At 47.3% G+C, this 18,704-nt stretch overlaps 1 protein-coding gene across 1 annotated transcript in view; it reads right to left on the bottom strand.

The window, feature by feature from the left end:
- Window positions 1–16,591, bottom strand: part of BTNL9 (butyrophilin like 9) — a 28,090-nt gene extending 11,499 nt beyond the window's left edge. Inside the window, exons 1-8 of the mRNA XM_021690963.1 lie at window positions 16,566–16,591; window positions 16,391–16,448; window positions 12,454–12,588; window positions 10,331–10,678; window positions 8,490–8,771; window positions 2,412–2,540; window positions 2,189–2,221; window positions 1,839–1,859 (exon numbers count right to left, since the gene is read on the bottom strand). Of these exons, the coding sequence (XP_021546638.1) occupies window positions 1,839–1,859; window positions 2,189–2,221; window positions 2,412–2,540; window positions 8,490–8,771; window positions 10,331–10,678; window positions 12,454–12,565 (925 nt within the window). The 5' untranslated portion in view covers window positions 12,566–12,588; window positions 16,391–16,448; window positions 16,566–16,591. The remainder of the gene's footprint in view (window positions 1–1,838; window positions 1,860–2,188; window positions 2,222–2,411; window positions 2,541–8,489; window positions 8,772–10,330; window positions 10,679–12,453; window positions 12,589–16,390; window positions 16,449–16,565) is intronic.
- Between the last annotated feature and the right edge of the window lie 2,113 nt (window positions 16,592–18,704).

Below are 18,704 nucleotides of genomic sequence, written 5' to 3'. Positions count from 1 at the left end.
CTAGATAGGTCTCCTGAGTCGAAGTAAATAAAAGCAAAAGCAAACTTTTGGGGCTTCATCAAATTAAAAGCATCTGCACAGCATAGGAGACAATCAACAAAACTAAAAGGCAACCTACTGAATGAGAAAAGATATTTGCAAATGACATATCTGATAAAGGGTTAGTATCCAAAATCTAGAAAGAACGTATAAAACTCAACACCCAAAAAACAAATAATCCAATTAAAAAATGGGCAGAAAGCAAAAAAAGCCCACATTTTTCCAAAGAAGACATACAGATGGCCAACAGACACATGAAAAGATGCTCATCATCACTTATCATCAGGGAAATGGAAAACAAATCTACAATAAGATTCATCTCCCACCTGTCAGAATGGCTAAAAATCAACAATACAAGAAAAAACAGGTGAGGATGTGGAGAAAAAGAAACCCTCTTGCATTGTGGGTGGGAATGCAAACTTTGGTGCAGCCACTCCTGAAAACAGTATGGAGGTTCCTCAAAACGTTAAAAATAGAACTACCTTATGATCCAGCAATTGCACTACTGGGTATTTACCCAAAGAATACAAGAACACTAATTGAAGGGGATACATACACCCCAATTTTTATACCAGTATTATTTACAATAGCCAAAATATGGAAGCAGCCCAAGTGTACATCGATTGATGAATGGATAAACAAGATGGGGTATATATATATACATGTATATATATATATACACACACACATATATAAATATAAAATGGAATATTACTAAGCCATAAAAAATGAAATCTTGCCATTTGCAACATCATGGATGGAACTAGAGACTAGAGAGTATAATGCTAAGGGAAATAAGTCAGTCAGAGAAAGACAAATACCATCTGATTTCACTCATGTGGAATTTAAGAAACAAACAAACAAACAAAAAAACAAAGGGGAAAAATATATATAGAGAGAAAGACAAATCAAGAAACAGACTTAATTATAGATGGTCACCAGAGGGGAGGTGGGTGGGGGATGGGTTAAATAGGTGATGGGGATTAAGGAGTGCACTTGTCTGTGTGCGCACAGGGTGATGAACGAAGGTGTGGAATCGCCATTTTGTACATGTAAAACTACTATTACACTGTATGTTAACTAACTGGAATTAAAATAAAAACTTAAAAAAAATAATCCCTCACGGGAAAGCCAACACTGTACACTAATTTAATCTATGGTGTTCATTACTTTTTATAGTTGGCTTTCCGCAGGACTAGGTGGACTACAGAACAAGCTTCTCTAACCTCATAATTTCATCTGGAGTTTCACCGGGGCATACGAGGTGGTTCTTGAGGTCTTCCCCACCCCACCCGCCCCCATGGTAGCTTTTTCCTCCATGCCCCCCTTCCTTTGGCTTTACTCTCCCCTCCTGCGTACAGACACACACAGCCCACAGGTTCACGGTCTTGAGTCCCCTGGGGAGAAAAGCAAACCTGACAAATTAGTCACATTTTGGTGCAAAGTAAAGTTGCCTTCCTTCCCAGTGGCATTCGCATTAAAAAGAGAAAGAAATCCTAGGAAGGTGAACCAGTGGGAGTAAACGTTTAATGGTGGAATCGTAACCAAATCGTATAATTTGCAGGAAAAGGGCGGGCCGGGTTTGTCGGGGGTCTGAAGTCAGACCTCCTTGGCAGCTGCACGGTGAATCGTGCGGGAGTGGCGCGGTGGGAGGTGCAGAGGACGGATTCAGGCTTAGATTGTTGCCACCCACCGCTCGCCCCGGGGAGCCTAAAGCTACTGAACACTCTCCGCAGCGCACGCACGGGTCACCCCGCCGGTCCGCAGCCAGCACTGTGGGCGCGGCGCCCAGAACTTACCCCGCTCCGCTGTGAGTCTCTCTGGAGAAAAAAAAAAACACGAAGAAAAGAGGAAAAATCTCAGGTGATGAGCACTGAGGCTTCACTTCCCTAAAGCGCACAGACTCGGCCCGCTGCGTCCTGGGGCACCGGGACCGGCTGCGTGCGTTGCAGGAGTGGGCTCCGCGGCAGGGAAGTGGCTGAGCAAACCTGCGGCCGCTCTGCGCCTCCGTCCTGCTCCCAAGCGCCCGGGGTCCGAAGTCCTCGCCTCGCCCCCCCCCCCCCCCAGCAAACTCCCCCGCCCCCCCACCACTTTGTGCTACCGAGGGAGGCGGGCAGAGAGTGCGCCTCTTGCCTCTCGCCCCGCTTACCTTTGTCCTTCTCAGCCCGCTTCCTCAGCTTTTCTGAAAGAGGGAAGGAAGGGGCGCATAGGTGAGGGTGCGCGCTCGCCGTTCCCGTGCGCGTCCCACCGCCACCGCCACCGCGTGGCCGCAGGACCGCGCCTCTGCGTGGCCCCTCGGCCCCCAGCGCCTTCCTCCCGGCACAGCCCGCGCCAGGCGGGAGCCCCCCCGCCCCCGCCAGCCTGCCCCGTACCTTGGCACCTCCGTTGCTTCTGCAGGAAGTACAGCGCCAGCGTCACGAGGACTGCCAGGAGCAGAGGCAGTCCCGCCAGAGTCCCGAGGAAAGCCTTCTTCCAAGGGGAGCTTCCGGGTAAAAAGGCGTCTGGAAAACACCTCACAGGGAGTTGTCTCGCTTTAGGCGCCACTAAACACCTAAGGGACAAGCCTATCCCGGACCCAGCGTGCCGGAAATCCTTCCAGGTTGGCGGGCGTTAAACCTCGCGGGCAGCACCAGAGCAATCTGTAAAATGGGCACGAGAGCGGCCGCGCGCGCGCCCTCCGCAGGGAGGACCCTGGGGAGTAGGGAGTAGGGGCTCCGAACTTGCCTAGCAGCAACCGGGAAATGCAAACTGAAGGATCTGGAAGGGAGGGGCTGATGGACCCCACCCACACCCCCAGCTTTTGAACTTACGTGCCCAAGGCCCTGCCCGCCCCACCCCGCCCTAAACTTTTCCCCACAATTGTCCTGTTTCTGAAGAACACAAAAATCGAAGGCATTGGTATCCGAAAACCAGTGAATTTTTGCTCTCTTCCCCCACGCTCAAACCCACAAGTCATTTTCCGCTTCTTGCAAACACTTCCGTTTACTTCTCATCATCACACCTTTGGAAGAACTGGCTCCCTGGGGAGGCTTTGCCCGAGGGCAGCGTGTGGCGCAGGCGCCCTCCGACAGGGGCCAGTCGGCAGAGATACGCGCAAGACGGAAAGTAACTCTTTAGAAATTCCTGTGGCAATTTGACGTAATAATTTGGTGTCTGCTGAAGATTATTATTTTTTAAAAGTGGTGGTTTTATCTCAGTGGTCTTTTTAAAAATATATTTTTCTCTTTTTTATTGTAGTAAAATATATAACATAAAATTTACCATCTTAACCATTTTTAAAGGTACAATTCAGTGGCATTAAGTTACTTTCACATTGTTGTGGATCATCATCACCATCCATATCCAGAACTCTTTTGGTCTTCCCAAACTGAAATTCTACCCATTGAACACTAACTCCCCATTTCCTGCTCCCCACCCACCTCAGCCTCCAGCAACTGGAAACTTCTATTCCACTTTGCACCTTTATGAATTTGACTACTCTAGGTACCTCCCTATAAGTGAATTTCAAACAATATTTGTCTTTTGGTGTCTGGCTAATTTCACTTAGCATTATGTGGTTCATTTTCCCTTTTTCAGTTTAATTTTTCTAGTAGTGCATTTTTATTGTCTTGTACCAAAATATTGGGCCACAAGGGATTGGTCCTTCACTACAGATGGTTTGCCAAGCTCTGACCTACAGGTTAAGAGCAAGAGCTCCGGGTTCAGTGCCTCCCTGACATGCTACCCTCGACCTTGTCCCTTTGTTCAAGCTTCTCCTGCCTCCTTCCTATTCCCCTAGTGGTCATATGCGGCCCCATTCCCAGTGCACGAACTTTGCACTTGCTGTCCCCTCTACCTGAATGTGCTCCTCACAGGTATCCACGTGAACCACATCCTTTGAAAAGGATAAATGCAAATCAGAAAAGAAATAATTGGATTTGGAAAGAGACTCCCTCTTTTTCCCTTTTCTTAGAACATTTCCTTCATAAAACAAAACAAAAAAATCCTTTCTCTATCCCTTTGAGAGATATGTAAATGTTTTCGAAAGCTAAATAAGCTCTTGCTAGCTTTACAACCCAGGAATGTTTTTCTTAAGGAGTTCAGAGACATTTCTTTGAAATGTAAACATCAAGGAGAGAGTGTCCCTATGTCCTATCTCATGGGGGTTTCAGGTGCCTGGCTCCAAGTTGTGACTATGTGCTTGTCATAGAGATTTAAGACGTTTTATTTTTCCTTGGATAACACAATTAGCTAACCCAAATGACCACCCCAATGACACAGTAAATTTTCAGTGAAGTATGTGTGGCGCGTGGTGTTGTTGAGTCCTCTTACCCAATGACAAGTTATCATTTAGAAGGGTCAGATTTCTTTCTGTTATTATACAGTTGACCCTTGAACAACACAGATTTAAACTGTGTGGGTCCATATAGATGTATTTTTTTTTTATATAATTCCAGTTAGTTAACGTATAGTGTAATATCAGTCTCAGATGTACAATATAGTGATTCAGTTCTTCCATGCATCACCCAGATGCTCCTCAATCCCCATCACCTCTTTAACCCATCTCCCGGATCGACCTCCCCTCTGGTAACCATCAGTTTGTTCTCTATAGTTAAAGAGATTGTTTCTTGGTTTCTCTCTCTCCCTCTCTCTTATTTTTTCCCTTTGCTCGTTTGTGTTGTTTCTTAAATTCCACATATGAGTGAAATCATATGGTATTTGTCTTTCTCGGACTTAGCATAATACTTTTGCTTACATTTGCCTAGCATAATATCTCTAGCTCCACCCATGGTGTTGTAAATGGCAAGATTTCATTTTTTTATGGCTGATAATATTCCATTGTGTGTGTGCGTGTGTGTGTGTGTGTATATACCACTTCTTTATCCACTCATCAGTCGATGGATATTTGGGCTGCTTCCATACTCTGGCTATTGCAAATAACGCTGCTATAAACATCAGGGTGCTGGTACCCCTTCAAATTAGTGTTCTTATATTCTTTGGGTGAATACCTAGTAGAACACTTATAGATAATAAGGTATTTCTATTTTTAACTTTTTCAGGAACCTCCCTACTGTTTTCCAGAGTGGCTGCACCAGTTTGCATTCCCACCAACAGTGCAAGAGGGTTCCCCTTTCTCCGCATCCTCGACAACACCTGCTGTTACAATCTTGTTTTGTTGATTTTAAGCCATTCTGACAGGTGGGAGGTGATATCTCATTGTAGTTTTGATTTGCATTTCTCTGATGACCAGTGATGTTGCGTATCTTTGCTATTTTGTTTGTAGTTTCCATATCATTTATTTTTGCTCTAGTCTTTAGTATTTCCTTCCTTCCGCTGGTTTTCGGCTTTGTTTGTTCTTTCTTTAGCTCCTTTAGGTGCAAGGTGAAATCATTACCTTTGAGCTTTCTCTTTCTTCTTGGAGTAGGCCTGTCTTGCTATGTACTTCCCTCTTAGATCCACTTTCGCTGCATCCCAGAGGTTTTAGACTGTTGTGTTTTCATTTTCATTTGTTTCCATGTACTTTTTAAGTTCTTCTTTGATTTTCTGGTTGACCTATTCATTGTCTAGTAGCATGTTATTTGATCTCCATGTGTTTGTGTTCTTTCCAGATTTTGTCTTGTTGATGTCAAGTTTCACGGCATTGTGGTCAGAAAAGATACGTGGTGCGATTTCAATCTTCTTGAATTTGTTGAGGTTTTTTGTGCGCTAATATGTGATCTATTCTGGAGAATGTTGTGTGTACTTAAAAAGAATATGTATTCTTCTCTTTTAGGATGGAATGTTCTGAATACATCTGTTAAGTCCATCTGGTCCAGTGTGTCATTCAAAACCCTTATTTCCTTGTTGATTTTCTGTTTAGGTGATCTGTCCATTGATATAAGTGGGGTGTTAATGTCCCCTACTATTATTGTATCAAATGAGTTCTTTTATGTTTATTACTAACCATTCATCTATTTGTGTGCTCCTATGTTGGGTACATAAATACGTACAATGGTTATATCTTCTTGCTGGATAGACCCCTTTATTATTAAATAGTGTCCTTTGTCTCTTTTTACGGTCTTTGTTTTAAGGCCTACTTTTTCCAATGTAAATATCATTGCTCCAATTTTCTTTTGACATCCATTTGCATGATAGATGTTTCTCCATCCCCTCACTTTCAATGTGCAGGTGTCTTTAGGTCTAAAACGGATCTCTTGTAGGCAGCATAGAGATAGGTCTTGTTTTTTATCCATTCTGTCATCCTGTGTCTTTTGATTGGAACGTTTGGTCCATTTACATTCAAAGTAATGTTTTCATTTCATTTTTTGTGCCCTCTGCTATGTTTTTCCTTATCTCTGTGTTAAGTATCTCAGTCATGTCCTCCAGTCTTTTCTCAAGTCCAGTTAGTATCCTTATGGTCATTGCTTTAAATTCTCTAACATACATGATACTTCTATCTGTTTCACTTAGATCTCTACCCTGGCCTTATCTCATTCTCTCATTTGTGATCAATTTCTCTGTCTCCTCATTTTATCTGCCTCTCTGTGTCTATTTCTGTGTGTTAAGAACACTTTCTGCTTTTGAAAGTGGTGACTTTACGAAGAGTAGGTCTCTGGGATGTTAGTGGGACACAGGCCTGCTCGCTCTGAGGGGGTGTGCCCATTGGGGAACTTGGGAGTGTGGGGGTGGCAATATTTGGTTGGGCCACTAGTCCCATGCCAGATCTCCTAAAGCTCTGTGGTGGCCGGGGGCTCTTGCCAGGCCGGTGGGGGTACAAGGCCGGTCTCAGTGCTCGATGCTGACATGCGGCCGGGCCGGGCATGTGAGGGTGGCTGGTGGTGCGTGGCTGGGCATCGCACTGCGGCTGGGCGGGGTGTGCTGGTGCAGCCTCGCACCTGTTGTCTGGGCAGCGTGCATGTGCAGCTTTAACAAAATTTGCCCTGAACTCTGGGTCGGGACTCTGAGTGTCTGCAGCCCCACCTCCCATAGGTGGCTCCATGTTTATGCTGGGGTCGGGGGAGGAAAATGGCAGCTGCCCGCTCCCTTATTTTTAGAGAAGTCCCCCAACACTCTCTGAAATCAGGATGCACAGATCTGACTCCCGTTTACCCCCGCTCTGTATAAATTGCCTTTTTTATATTGCCTCTCTGTGCAGGCTGCTATCTCTCTAAAGGCAGTGACCCAGCGGTCACTCACCCTCCCAGCTCACCCAGTGCTGACTCAGCTGACTTTTAAAGCTCCAGGCTCCAAATCCCACTTTTTTTTACAAACTCACAGAATGCACCCTGTGTAGTTTTCAATGACCAACGTTATGGGAAATAGTCTTCCCTGGGTGAACTCCCTGGTGTGAGGGCCCATTTTTCTGCCTTCTCTGTGCACACAGCTTCCCTCTGCCTTTTTGACCTTCCTAACCTTTCAGCTGCAGCTTCTTCTCTCTATTGAGTTGTAGAGTTTGTTCTGCCAATCTTCAGATTGCTCTCTGGTTTATTGACTTGGATGTGGATGATATCTAGTTGTGAATGTGAGACAGGATGAGCTCAGGGTCCTCCTACTCCACCATTTTCCCAAGATCCTCTCCTCCTTATGGTTTTTTTTAAAAAAATAACATTTTCTTTTCTCTAGTTTACCTGATTGTAGGAATACAGCATATAATACATACATAAAATCTGTGTTAAGCTTCTATTTCTGTTAGCAGTCAACAGTATATTATTAGTAGTTAAGTTTTTGGGAGTCAAAAGTTATACGTGGATTTTCAAATGCTCAGGGCAGAGGGGGGTCAGCACCCTTAACCCCCTGAATTGTTCAAGGGCCAACTGTAATATAATTATTGATTTGTACCAATGTGAAGAATGACCCATAGGTTAGGCTTATCCTCAAGACTCAAAATAGTCACGAACATCAGATCCTTCAGTTTGTGCCTCATGATAAGACTTTGGTCCTAGATGATGGCCTCATCCTTCAACTCATTGCCTAACTATCTTCCTTCCTAACCTACCACTTTTAAATCCACATGCACACCCCACCACACGTTAGCACCCTTCCCTGCTTTGTTTTTCTGTACAGCACCTTACATCTTCTAATCTTACAATATAATTCACTCTTTTGTTTGTGTTTCCCCCACAGGAATGTCAACCCGAGGGCAAGGGTTTGGGGCACATTACTTATAAATATCGTTTGAGGGATGAAACTAGGAACACTTGGGCTCTCATGATGACTTCTAATGAGTAGTTTCTGGGTTTTGGGGCAGAGCCTTTGGTGTATAATATTGATTCCCTGGGGCCTCCCCAGCATACTGTTTGGGTGAGTGGTAAGCTGTTGTACTCTCGGTAGGTTCCTGATATCCAAGGTGCTGACTTTTCAGGTGTCTAGGTCAGTCCGCCCCAGAGACAACCAGGCCCCAGTACCACTATGCCCTTTTAGATGGCCTTTGGAACAATGCACATGAAGGACATGGTGGGTAAGAAGATGAGGGTTAGTCAGCATCTACTAACCTGCTATCTGGATGGTGAACTCTTTCTTCTGGAGCAGGAGGGAGTTCTGGATGGAGCAAGACACATTGCTGTGGGAACCCCCTTGGACAACCACGGATGTTTCCAGACTGAACAGGCCCCGGGCATCCTGGACAATGGCTTCCATCTCTGGAGGCAGGCACTGTCCTTTATGATCTTTCCACTGAGCCTGGGGTTTGGGGTACCAGCCACTGGAGCTGCACCTCAGCTGAACGCCTCCCTTCTTGAAGCCCTCAAGGGAGATGTGAGGGTCTGAGCCGAGCCCTGGGAGAGGCAGGAAGAGTGGGAAAGATCAGGCTCCCTCGCAGAAGTTGTCCATGAAGTTCATGCCACCATGCAATGTCTGCAGTCATTATAAGGTATCACAAACTGTGACTGCTCTTAACCAACATGTGGGCTCACAACCCCCAACTGTGGGCTACAAATGACAGTCTAAATTGGTGGTGGCAGGTGGGACATGGGGACAGTTAGAACCCACGAGGGACATTTGGAAATATCGTGGGGGGCCATTTGGCCAGAAGGGCTACTGGCATTTAGTCATATTATGCAAGAGACAGTCCCCCGAAGTAAAGAAAAACCCCACCCCACATTTCCGTAGATTGTCCTCTGTCTCTCTTGAATCCCACCAGAGGTCAGAGTGTGTCACACGCACTCCTTCATGTCTCCATCCTGTGGAGCTAACGTCATATTTTGAATATGCAGAACACTGATATGTTTAAAGAGCAATACTGTAAAAAATGTACATCAGGAAAGTCCCAGACCTTTCTCCATTCTTTCCATCCACTACTCCCTCCTCTCCCTTGGGTAACAATTTCATTAGCTCATTAGTTCCTAGTGCATCCTTCCTGTGTTTCTTTCATGCAACGTTTCTTTTTTCCTACACCAAAGTTTACATACTGTAGAACCTCTTTGCACCTTGCTTTTTTCTCTTACCAACATCCTAGAAATCACTCCACATCAGTTCCTAGAGCACCTCCACATTTTTTCAGGTGCATAGTGTGGATCGCTCCTTTGTGTGATGGACCATACTCAACACCTTTGCTTGGATATTTAGGTATTCCACTTTTGTACAATTACAAATGATGCTACAAAGATTAAACTTATATGGATGCCCTTTTCATATTGGAGCTGTGGGAGGCTTATATTCAGGGTAAACTAGAGGTGGAGTTGCAGTTCAAAAGGTAGATGTATAGGCAGTCCTGTTAGCTATTGCCAAATTCCCATGCACTGGAGCTTTGCTTTGCTTTCCATCACCAGGGTACAAAGCAGAAGGCCTGCTTCCCCATAGCTCCACCATGGGTGTATGATCAAACTGCTGAGTTTTTGCCAATCTCAGAGGTAAAAAAAGTTGCATCTCAGTGTAACTTTAATTTGCCTTTCTTTCGTGATGGGTAAGGGTGATCATCTTTTTTCTTTTTTTTTTTTTAAAGATTTTATTTATTTATTTGAGAGAGAGAGTGAACGAGAGACAGAGAGCACGAGAGGGAAGAGGATCAGAGGGAGAAGCAGACCCCCCGCCAAGCAGGGAGCCTGACGTGGGACTCGATCCCGGGACTCCAGGATCATGACCTGAGCTGAAGGCAGTCGCTTAACCAGCTGAGCCACCCAGGCACCCAGGGTGATCATCTTTTTGTATGTTTAAGGGCCATTTGTATATCTTTTTTGTGAACTTTTATTTTGTTCATTTTGTAATGAATCTTCCTTTTTGATGGTTTTTTAAAATTAGGTATGTTTCCCCCTTTCTGCATTTCCCTGTCTGCTCTTGAGCAAAGCGGCTCTGTCCAGACGGACCCCTCACTCTGTCTCTTGGGCCGGGCACGTACCTGCTACCTCCAGCTCCCAGACCGCTTCCCTGGAGAAGTTGCTGGAGAGGAAACGGCACCCATATAGGCCCTCGTCAGCAGGAATGACGCCGCGGAGCTGCAAGTTCACGCTGCCATCCACGATATAATCCTTGATGAGTTTGGTCCTGTTCCGGAACTGCGCCATTTGCCGGCTCTGGAGCTCTCGCCCCCCCTCATACAGGTGCACCACATCGGAGGTCTGACTCCGGAACCAGCGGATCTCCATGTCCTCGGCATCCAGGTATGGCAACAGGTGGCACGAGAACTCCACCTCTTCTCCCACGAGTGCCAGGATGGGCTCCCCAGGGCCCACCACCCTGACCTCCTCTAGGACGAGAAGCCAGAATGACAGCCGAAATCAGCTCTCATCCAGGGTGAGCTTTTATCCCATTCCTTTACAGTAAACCATTCAAATGACAAAAAGACACTTGGCAAGACAGTTGGCTTGGCTTCTTGAGCAAGTCATTGTCATGAAGACGCCAGGTTAAAACATACACAAAGGATATTACAACCAGATACAGTGTGTGGTGCTGGACTAGGAATTGGTTTGAACCAACCAGCTGCAAATGTTGTTTTGGGGACAGTTACGTAAATATGGCCAAGACATTAAATGAAAAGGAATCCTTGACCAAAAAAAAAAAAAAGCAAGTTTCAAAACAACACGTACACTATTCTCTTATTTGATTACAAAATGACATGTTTGCATAAAAACATGTGCAGAAAAGAAAGGTCCAAAATGAGATATACCAAATGGTTGATGCATGATGGGAATAGATATATTCTTGTTTCTTCCTTGCCTGATTTTCTAATTTTTTATAATGCACATGTATAGTTTATGTTAATAACAAAGGGTATTAACGTAATCTGTGGGTCTCCTTGCTTCATGGGTTTTTCTATCTAAAGGCCAAATCTTGTCTTCAAGATTTTTATTTATTAGAATTTTTTTTTATTTGATCATCCTCTTAAATGGTGCCTCCACGTGGCTCCTCTACTCCCTGTTTTCTGCAAGTCCCATGGGAGTTGCTATTCCTGTTGCAGTCCCTTTGCACGTGCTGTTTCCTGCCACTCAGGATGTTGCCCTCACTCTTCTGACTTCACCTTTTCTTTCTTTCTTTTTTTAAGATTTTTTATTTATTTGAGAGAGAGAGCCCGCGTGCAAGAGCAGTAGCTGGGAGGGGCAGAGGGAGAGGGAGAAGCAGAACCCCCCCCCCAACACACCCCTGCTGAGCAGAGAGCCCAACGTGGGACTCGATCCCAGGACTCTGGGATCACCACCCGAGCCGAAGGCAGACGTTCAACCAACTGAGCCACCAGGTGCCCCCTGGCTTTGCCTTTTCTTGTACCTCCTTTTCTTCCTTTCAAGCTCAGCTAAAACCCATTCCCAAAGCTCCCCCTTCATGGATCCCTCCCATCCTTCACTTAGCTCATAGAACATGGCAGTGTTTTTTTTTGTTCACTCTATTTGAGACATCTTGTTGCCCACTGGGTATAACCCCAACACCCTCCCTTCCAGCTTCCCTTTCCAGGATATCTCAAGCTGTCTCTTCCCCCACACTTCGTGCCTGGCCCTCTTCCTGGGAGCATGGCCTGCCTCAGTTTACCCTCCATCTGTCATCTTCCTGGAAATTATGCCTCCTTCAGGGGTCTACTCAAACAGTACCTCCTCTCTAGGGTTCTTCTTGGCTTTCTGGAAGACAAATTTCTCTCTTAGCTGTGCTCACAGATCTTTGGATATATTTCTTTTGCAGCCATACAGCTGAACAGCTTTTATGTCACGTCTGTCCCCCTCCCTTGACCTTCTTTAGGACCTGGGATGAGCCTGGTCATTTTGGTATCCCTGGTTTCCAGCTCAGGGAATCAGAGAATTGCATTTAATTGCAAGTATAATTAGTTTATACTTGCTTTTGGCTGCTTCTTTCATGAGAGATGTTGAGCCTGAGGTCCTTCCTGCCCTTCAGAAGCTACAGCTTCTATGTGGGAGGGCAGCACCTGACATGGCCTGGCAGGCTGTAGATCTCAGGCCTGGGAGCACCAGGTAGGAGGGTGGGCAGAAGCTGAGGTGCTCATGGCCTGGCTGGCTGGGCTGCAGGTTTGACAACTACCTGAGTTCAGCTCTCCGGGCTGGAGGAGAAGAAGGAGATGGGTGAGGAAGAAGACACTGCTGGGCAGAGGAACTCGCTGGGAGAAGTCCGGGAAGACTGGGAGATCCACCATTTCTTCTCAGCTGTGGGGGCCACCTGGAGAGGAACAAAGAGATGCTGGAATGGATGCAGGAGAGCTAGAACGCAGCCCAGCAGGCCTGATGTCTCTTGCTGCTTCAATTTTTTTTTTTTTTTTTTATAATAGTTCTTACCACTCCCAGGGCCTGGCTTCTTTTAAACCATAGCTGGATGTGAGCGCTGCTTCTGATTTTACCAGGTGTCACCGCTGACCTTGCTCAGACTCATGGAGCTGCAAGGGGACAAGGCCAAAGAGTCCCAGAGGAAGCAGCTTCTTGGCTTTGCATTGTTTAGAGCCAGGAATAGAGCCACCCATTGTGTGGGCATTCAGCTAGGATTAAATGACTTTCCCCGAACAAAGGGAAATCTATAAGGACTCGGAGATATTGTCATTCTCCCTGCCCCACTTCCCTTTGGCCTGGAACATGAGGTCCACAAACAGAGGAACAAACACAGAGTTCTGATCTTTCAGAAGTGGGATGCATGACTGGCAGCAGCCGGCCAGCTCCCACCGCAGCTGAGACAACTTGTTCCAGGCCTGAAACCTCAGGCGGAGCCTTCAAGAGGTCAACTGGTGACTGTCCCTATCGCTGCAAGACTGTGTCTTCCAGGCCACATTAACAGAGTTGTCCCATCTAGCCACATCCCCCATTAGTGGTCCACTCTACCCAGCCCTGGCCCAGGCAAGGGCTATCCCCTTTCAGTCCTGAGACCCCCTTGGGACCTGTGGTGACATCTCACAGTCTGATAGCCAGTGAACATGGGCAACCCATACATCTTGGGGTACATTCAAGCCTCTCCACATTTCTCCTCTGTTTAGTGGTGGGACTTTAGGCAGATTCTATAACTGACTGACCCTCGATTTCTTTGCCTGAACGATGGAAGAAACCAGTGCCAACTCGGGGGATCATTAAGTCTTCCATGGGAGGGCTATGTGCTCTTTAGTATATAAAAGCCCGAACCACCTGCCCCTGCTTCCACCTGCCAAACATCTTGCTCTCCATCTTTTAGAGCCTGCACGCTCTCCTTTCACCCCATCATAGGAAGGCAGATTTCTTCAGCCCCCAGTCTCCCCTTCTCCCCTCTTCTGCCACCCCACCCCTTTGCTTCATTCTCCTTCTCCTGAAAACATGTTCTTGGTGTCCTGTGGCTGCCAAGCTCTATCCACACAGCAAACGCATCATGAGGGTGTAGACGAAAGACTTTAGAAGTTGCTGGGCCATGTAGCAGAGGAATGGTCAGAGGAGGTATGCAGGTGAGTTAACAGTGTGTGTGTGGGGAAATCCCTGAGCTAGAAGAACCCGGCCAATGGGAATACAAGGGCCCGGCCAGTGGGAAGGAGTGGGCAATGGCCGGTGAAGCCAGTGGGCCAGGGCTGGGGCCCTCCCCTCCTGGAGCTCACATGCAGGTAGGCAGGCAGAGGAGCAAGTTGGAATAGCTCCATTAATGCTTCAAAAGGGACCCCTCAGCAGGAGAAGGTCAGAGGACCCCCTGGAGGGGGCTCGGCCACTTTCATGGCCAAAGCTATTGGAATTACTAGTCACACAATAGTCAGCTTAAACACAGGCTCTGGGCCAAGGTCGAGGCTCTGGCCAGACAGTCCAGCCTCTTGCCCTATTGGCTGATGACAGGAAACTGGCAGCAAAGGAGCTCCAGAGCAGGGAGTCCACCCTGGACTCCCTCTCCCTGTTTGCTTTTGCTTTTTCTCTCCCTCTCCCTGTTTCCTTCTCTTCTCTTTTGTGTCTCAGTATTTTCTTCTGGACTCTGAGGATAGAGCCCCATGAAGGCAAAAGCCATGACTGTGTATCAGCACCAGCTGGTACCTTCCAAAACCAGAGGGGCTCAGGGGGTACTTCTGGGTCCATTTAGATCAGTCAGATTTTGAGGAATTAGTCAAGACCTGTGTGGGTGGTGACTCGGGTTCTCCTACCGCACAGTGACAGAGCATTAGACGGGCTCACAGCTGGGGGCCCCACTTTCCCTGAGCTGGGAGGCTGCCACCTCCTGGAGGGCAGTCTGTGTGTTCCAGACCCTGGAATTACTAGTGGGACCGCAGTTTTGTAGTGCGAAACACCCATGTGAATCCCGTCACTGAGGCTGCAGGGGAAGGAGGTCGTAAACATCCAAACACACACAGGCATGCGTGTGCTTATGCTCACAGTAATAAAAACTGATACAACTTGAGCACTTACTATCTACCAAGCACTTACATATACCAGAAGTATTTATTATTATTATTATCACTGATAGGTCTGAATCACAGACCACAGGAAACTGAGGCACAGGGAGGCTAGGCAACTTGCCCGCACGAACAGTTAGGAGGTGGTGGAGTGGGGTCTCTCCTAAGCTCTGCACCAGTGTGGACAGAGATTCCTCACCAGCTTTGTCCTGTGTCAGGGCTGGAGCACCCTCTGTTTTCCTATCTCCCAGAGCGTGACTCCAGTTAGGGACCACCTGACCCCAGACCGCAGCACTCACCCTGACAGCATCTCCCAGGCTCTGAAGAAGCAGACTGAGTCCCCAGGTCTCAGCCACAAGACCGAGCAAGCAAGCACGAGCAACCAACCCACAAATGAATAAAAATCCCAAACTCCAGCTACTGATAAAACAACTCAAAACTGGAGTCTTCCTCAGACCTTACCAACAGCATCTTCTTGGACCGGAGGTACATGCCCTATGGCCCGTTTGTTCCCAATGCACAGGCATTGAAAAGCCTTTAACTTGGGGGGAGACTGACGATTTCCTGAAGGGACTTCAGAGGGGCTGAACGCCCCTTCATGCCCTAAAAGGCCCCCCTCCTGCCCATCTACTGCCTGAAGTCCGCCCTTTCTGACCTCACTCTCCAGCTTAAAGGCTCCGATCCTCACTGGAGTGCAAGTACCTGTGAGGGGAAACATTTTCAGATCTCAGCTATTCACACCACAGTGTAAATGGATCGCAGACTATTTCTCGTGAGGAGGTTTTACTGGGAACAGGGTCTGGACACATTGGAGACTGGGAGAATGTGGAGGACCCGGGGAGGAGAAGGACAGCCAGAAAGAGGGTTTCAGGCTGGAGCTAGTCTTTGCAGGTGGGGCACATTCCCTATACTCTCCCGGGAGCCTCTGGGATGTCCCCTGAAGACACACAGAAGAGTAAGGGTCGCACACACGGATGATGAAGAAAAGCCTCCACCCTCCACCCAGGACAAGCCTGTTTCTTTGCATTCTCTCCCTGGCCTCACTCCAACCCCATCTCAATCTTCTCTTTCTGCATCTCCAATTCCTGAACAACACCTGATGTTCTCTTAATTTGCAGCCCCTCAGCTCTTGAGTGTCTCTATAAAGATTATTTTTTGCTTTTGCCACTTCTGTGAGCTTGGGCTGTGTAACAGCAGTGTGTTGTCCTTTTCCCATTCCTGCATCCTAAGCTGTACACCTTGAGAGGTAGAGCACTCTCCTACCCTCTCCCCCTCCAGTATCTGCTGCAGTGTTTTGCCCTCCACAAGCTATCAAGTAATGCTCACTGGTTTACTCTGGTTTGATTTCAATTGGCCCACAAGATGATTTCCACCCCAGTCTCCAAGGTGGATGAACCGCCCCAAGAAGAGACCTCAGGGAGGTTGGAGAGGGAATGGGGTAGGTCAGAATCCTACCTCCTCAGGTGAAACTACCTGAATGAATATCTCCCCTTAGCCATACTTGAAACAACCCATTCTGCAGCCAGGTTCGGCCTATAAGGTGATGCCAACCCATCTTGTCCTCTCTCCAAAGCCATCATTTTCTGCTTCCCATTTCTGAAAGTTGGAGGTTTAGACAAGTGTTGAGAATGAGCCACGTACCTGGCAGGTAGCAGCAAGGGGTCTGAAGTGGCAGATGATTCCTGGTGAGCTCAACTCCCTGCAAAAGGCATGACTGTAGTAAAATGTCTTGGTCCCAGATACTAAGGTCCCCTGGACATGAGCTGGCAGCTGAGTTCAGGGGGCCAATTCATCTGTGACAGAATTATCTACCCACCTTCTACCTTAAGACACATTGCGTGCTCTGCCCTTTGCTATAAAAACCAAGATAGACAGAACAAAACGAGGAAGTCTCTGTCACATCCTGTCTCTGTTAGAAAAATCATGAATTGAATTTCCATGGACAATATTCCCCTAAGGTATTAGAAGGAGGGGAAAGGTAGCTGGAAGCTTTGCAGAGACTGAATTGCAGAGACTCGGAGCAGGGAGAAAATGCTCCAGTTGGCTGCCTGGGATCTTTGGGGCCCCCGGGAGACAGGATGGCCATCCCCAGCTGGCCCCTCTCTCCTCAGTGTCACAGTGAAGGATGCAGAGACTAGGCTGGACTATGTACAAAGGGCTGGTGCTCAACTGTTACCAGCTATGCCCTTCTCTGCATGGCAAGGGAAGTAAAGAAGATAGCCTGGGAGCATTGCTGTAAGTAAAGCCTGCAAGAGCTATTCACATGCCACTTGGAAGTAGGGTGGGGCAATGTACTGGGATTTCTCTGTGGAGCTCAACAAAGAGGAAGTAAGCATTACCTCACACCACCCCATTGCCATGGCCATGGTGCAGGGACCTGGCTGAGTCCCACACTGACATCTTTCCTAGGGGACAGGTCAGAGCTGGGGCACAGTATAGCTCATTCACATGCAGGACACCCTCAGGGACTCCCAGAATTGCCTGATTTGGGGGAATGGGCTTGTGCAGGAGCTAGGGCTTAGAGTAAGTAGGTGGAGGAGAGGACAGTGAGCTGAAGGTGACGCTCCATGTTCAGGCAGGCTGGTGCATGCATCACAGGATTATGCATGCATAAAGATATCCTAGGATGGCAAAGGGGCTGTGTGGGGAGCTCAGGTGGTGGGTGATGCAGGTACCTGGAGATGGAGAAACAGAGGAGAGCTTGGGAACATATTAAGCATAAAATGAACACTGAACAAGATCAGGAGCAGGAGCAGGAAAATGATGAGGGCGAGGGGAACAGACATTCTGAGTGGAAGGAGGTGGTTAGCATGTGTAGGGTAGGAAGAGGTTATGGGCTTGTCTTGATAGTTTATGAAACTCACCAGTGGAAGGGAAAGCTGGACAAATGTATGCTACGTGAAATAAGTCAGACAGAGAAAGACAAATACCATATGATTTCATTCATTTGGAATTTAAGAAACAAAACAAGCAAAGGGGAAAAATGAGAAAGAGAGAGTCAAAGCAAGAAACAGACCCTTAACTATAGAGCACAAACTGATGGTTACCAGAGGGGACACGGGTGGGGGGTTGGGTTATATGGGGATTAAGGAGGGCACTTGTGATGAGCACAGGATGATATATGGAACTGTTGAATCACTATATTCTACACCTGCAACTGATATTACAGAACTGGAATTAAAATAAAAACTTAAAGTAAAAAAAAAAAATAGATGGGATCAAATTGCAAAGGACTTTTCACGTCACACAGTTGTTCTATGGACATCCAGGAGCCATTTGGAAGTTGAAAGAATCTGAAGTGATTCAGTCCGGAGAAGAAAAATGGTGACCATACTGATGGACTATTTGGAAACATTTATCTTGACCTTTTCATTGTCCTTCCCCTGGGGTCCACCACATTGCCTGGGGAGAAGAGAGACTGTCACATGAGAAATGCCAAAGCCACAGGTGACATCCACGTCTGTGGCTCTGGACACAGTCCTGCTGGGATGTGGGAGGGAGACCCCACCTGCTACTCTGCCTACACAGCGTCTCTGGCAGTGACAGGACCCTGTGCGCCATCCCACCAACTGCATATGGCTCCCTCCATTTCAGAGTCCTCAGGAAGAAACACACAAAGGCCTGTATCCAAAAAGAGAATGACCCCTGGACTCCTGGAGGGCTGTCAGTGGGAAGGGAAGGCCTTCCACCTGCCCTTGGACAGTGGAGAACCCACCCTGCTCAAGCCTCTCCATTGAGTCATTTAGACCAATTCTCCTTGGTGTCCACCAGCCCTCCCCAGGGGGTTTTCTGAGGGGACTTGGGGGTGGGGGAGGGAGAGAACCCCCTCTGCAGCACAAGGGTCATCCTCAAACACAGCATGGGGCACCAGAGGACATGGAGCGAAGACTCATGCTGAACTCAAAAGTGGATGACCTAATCCTTCTCTGCCCAGGAAAGCGCAAAAAAAAAAAAA

This window comes from Neomonachus schauinslandi, chromosome 7 (genome assembly GCF_002201575.2).
Source record: "Neomonachus schauinslandi chromosome 7, ASM220157v2, whole genome shotgun sequence".
Lineage (NCBI taxonomy): Eukaryota > Metazoa > Chordata > Mammalia > Carnivora > Phocidae > Neomonachus > Neomonachus schauinslandi.
The sequence above is the reverse complement of the archived record's forward strand: the minus strand, read 5'-3'. Positions and strand labels throughout refer to the sequence as shown.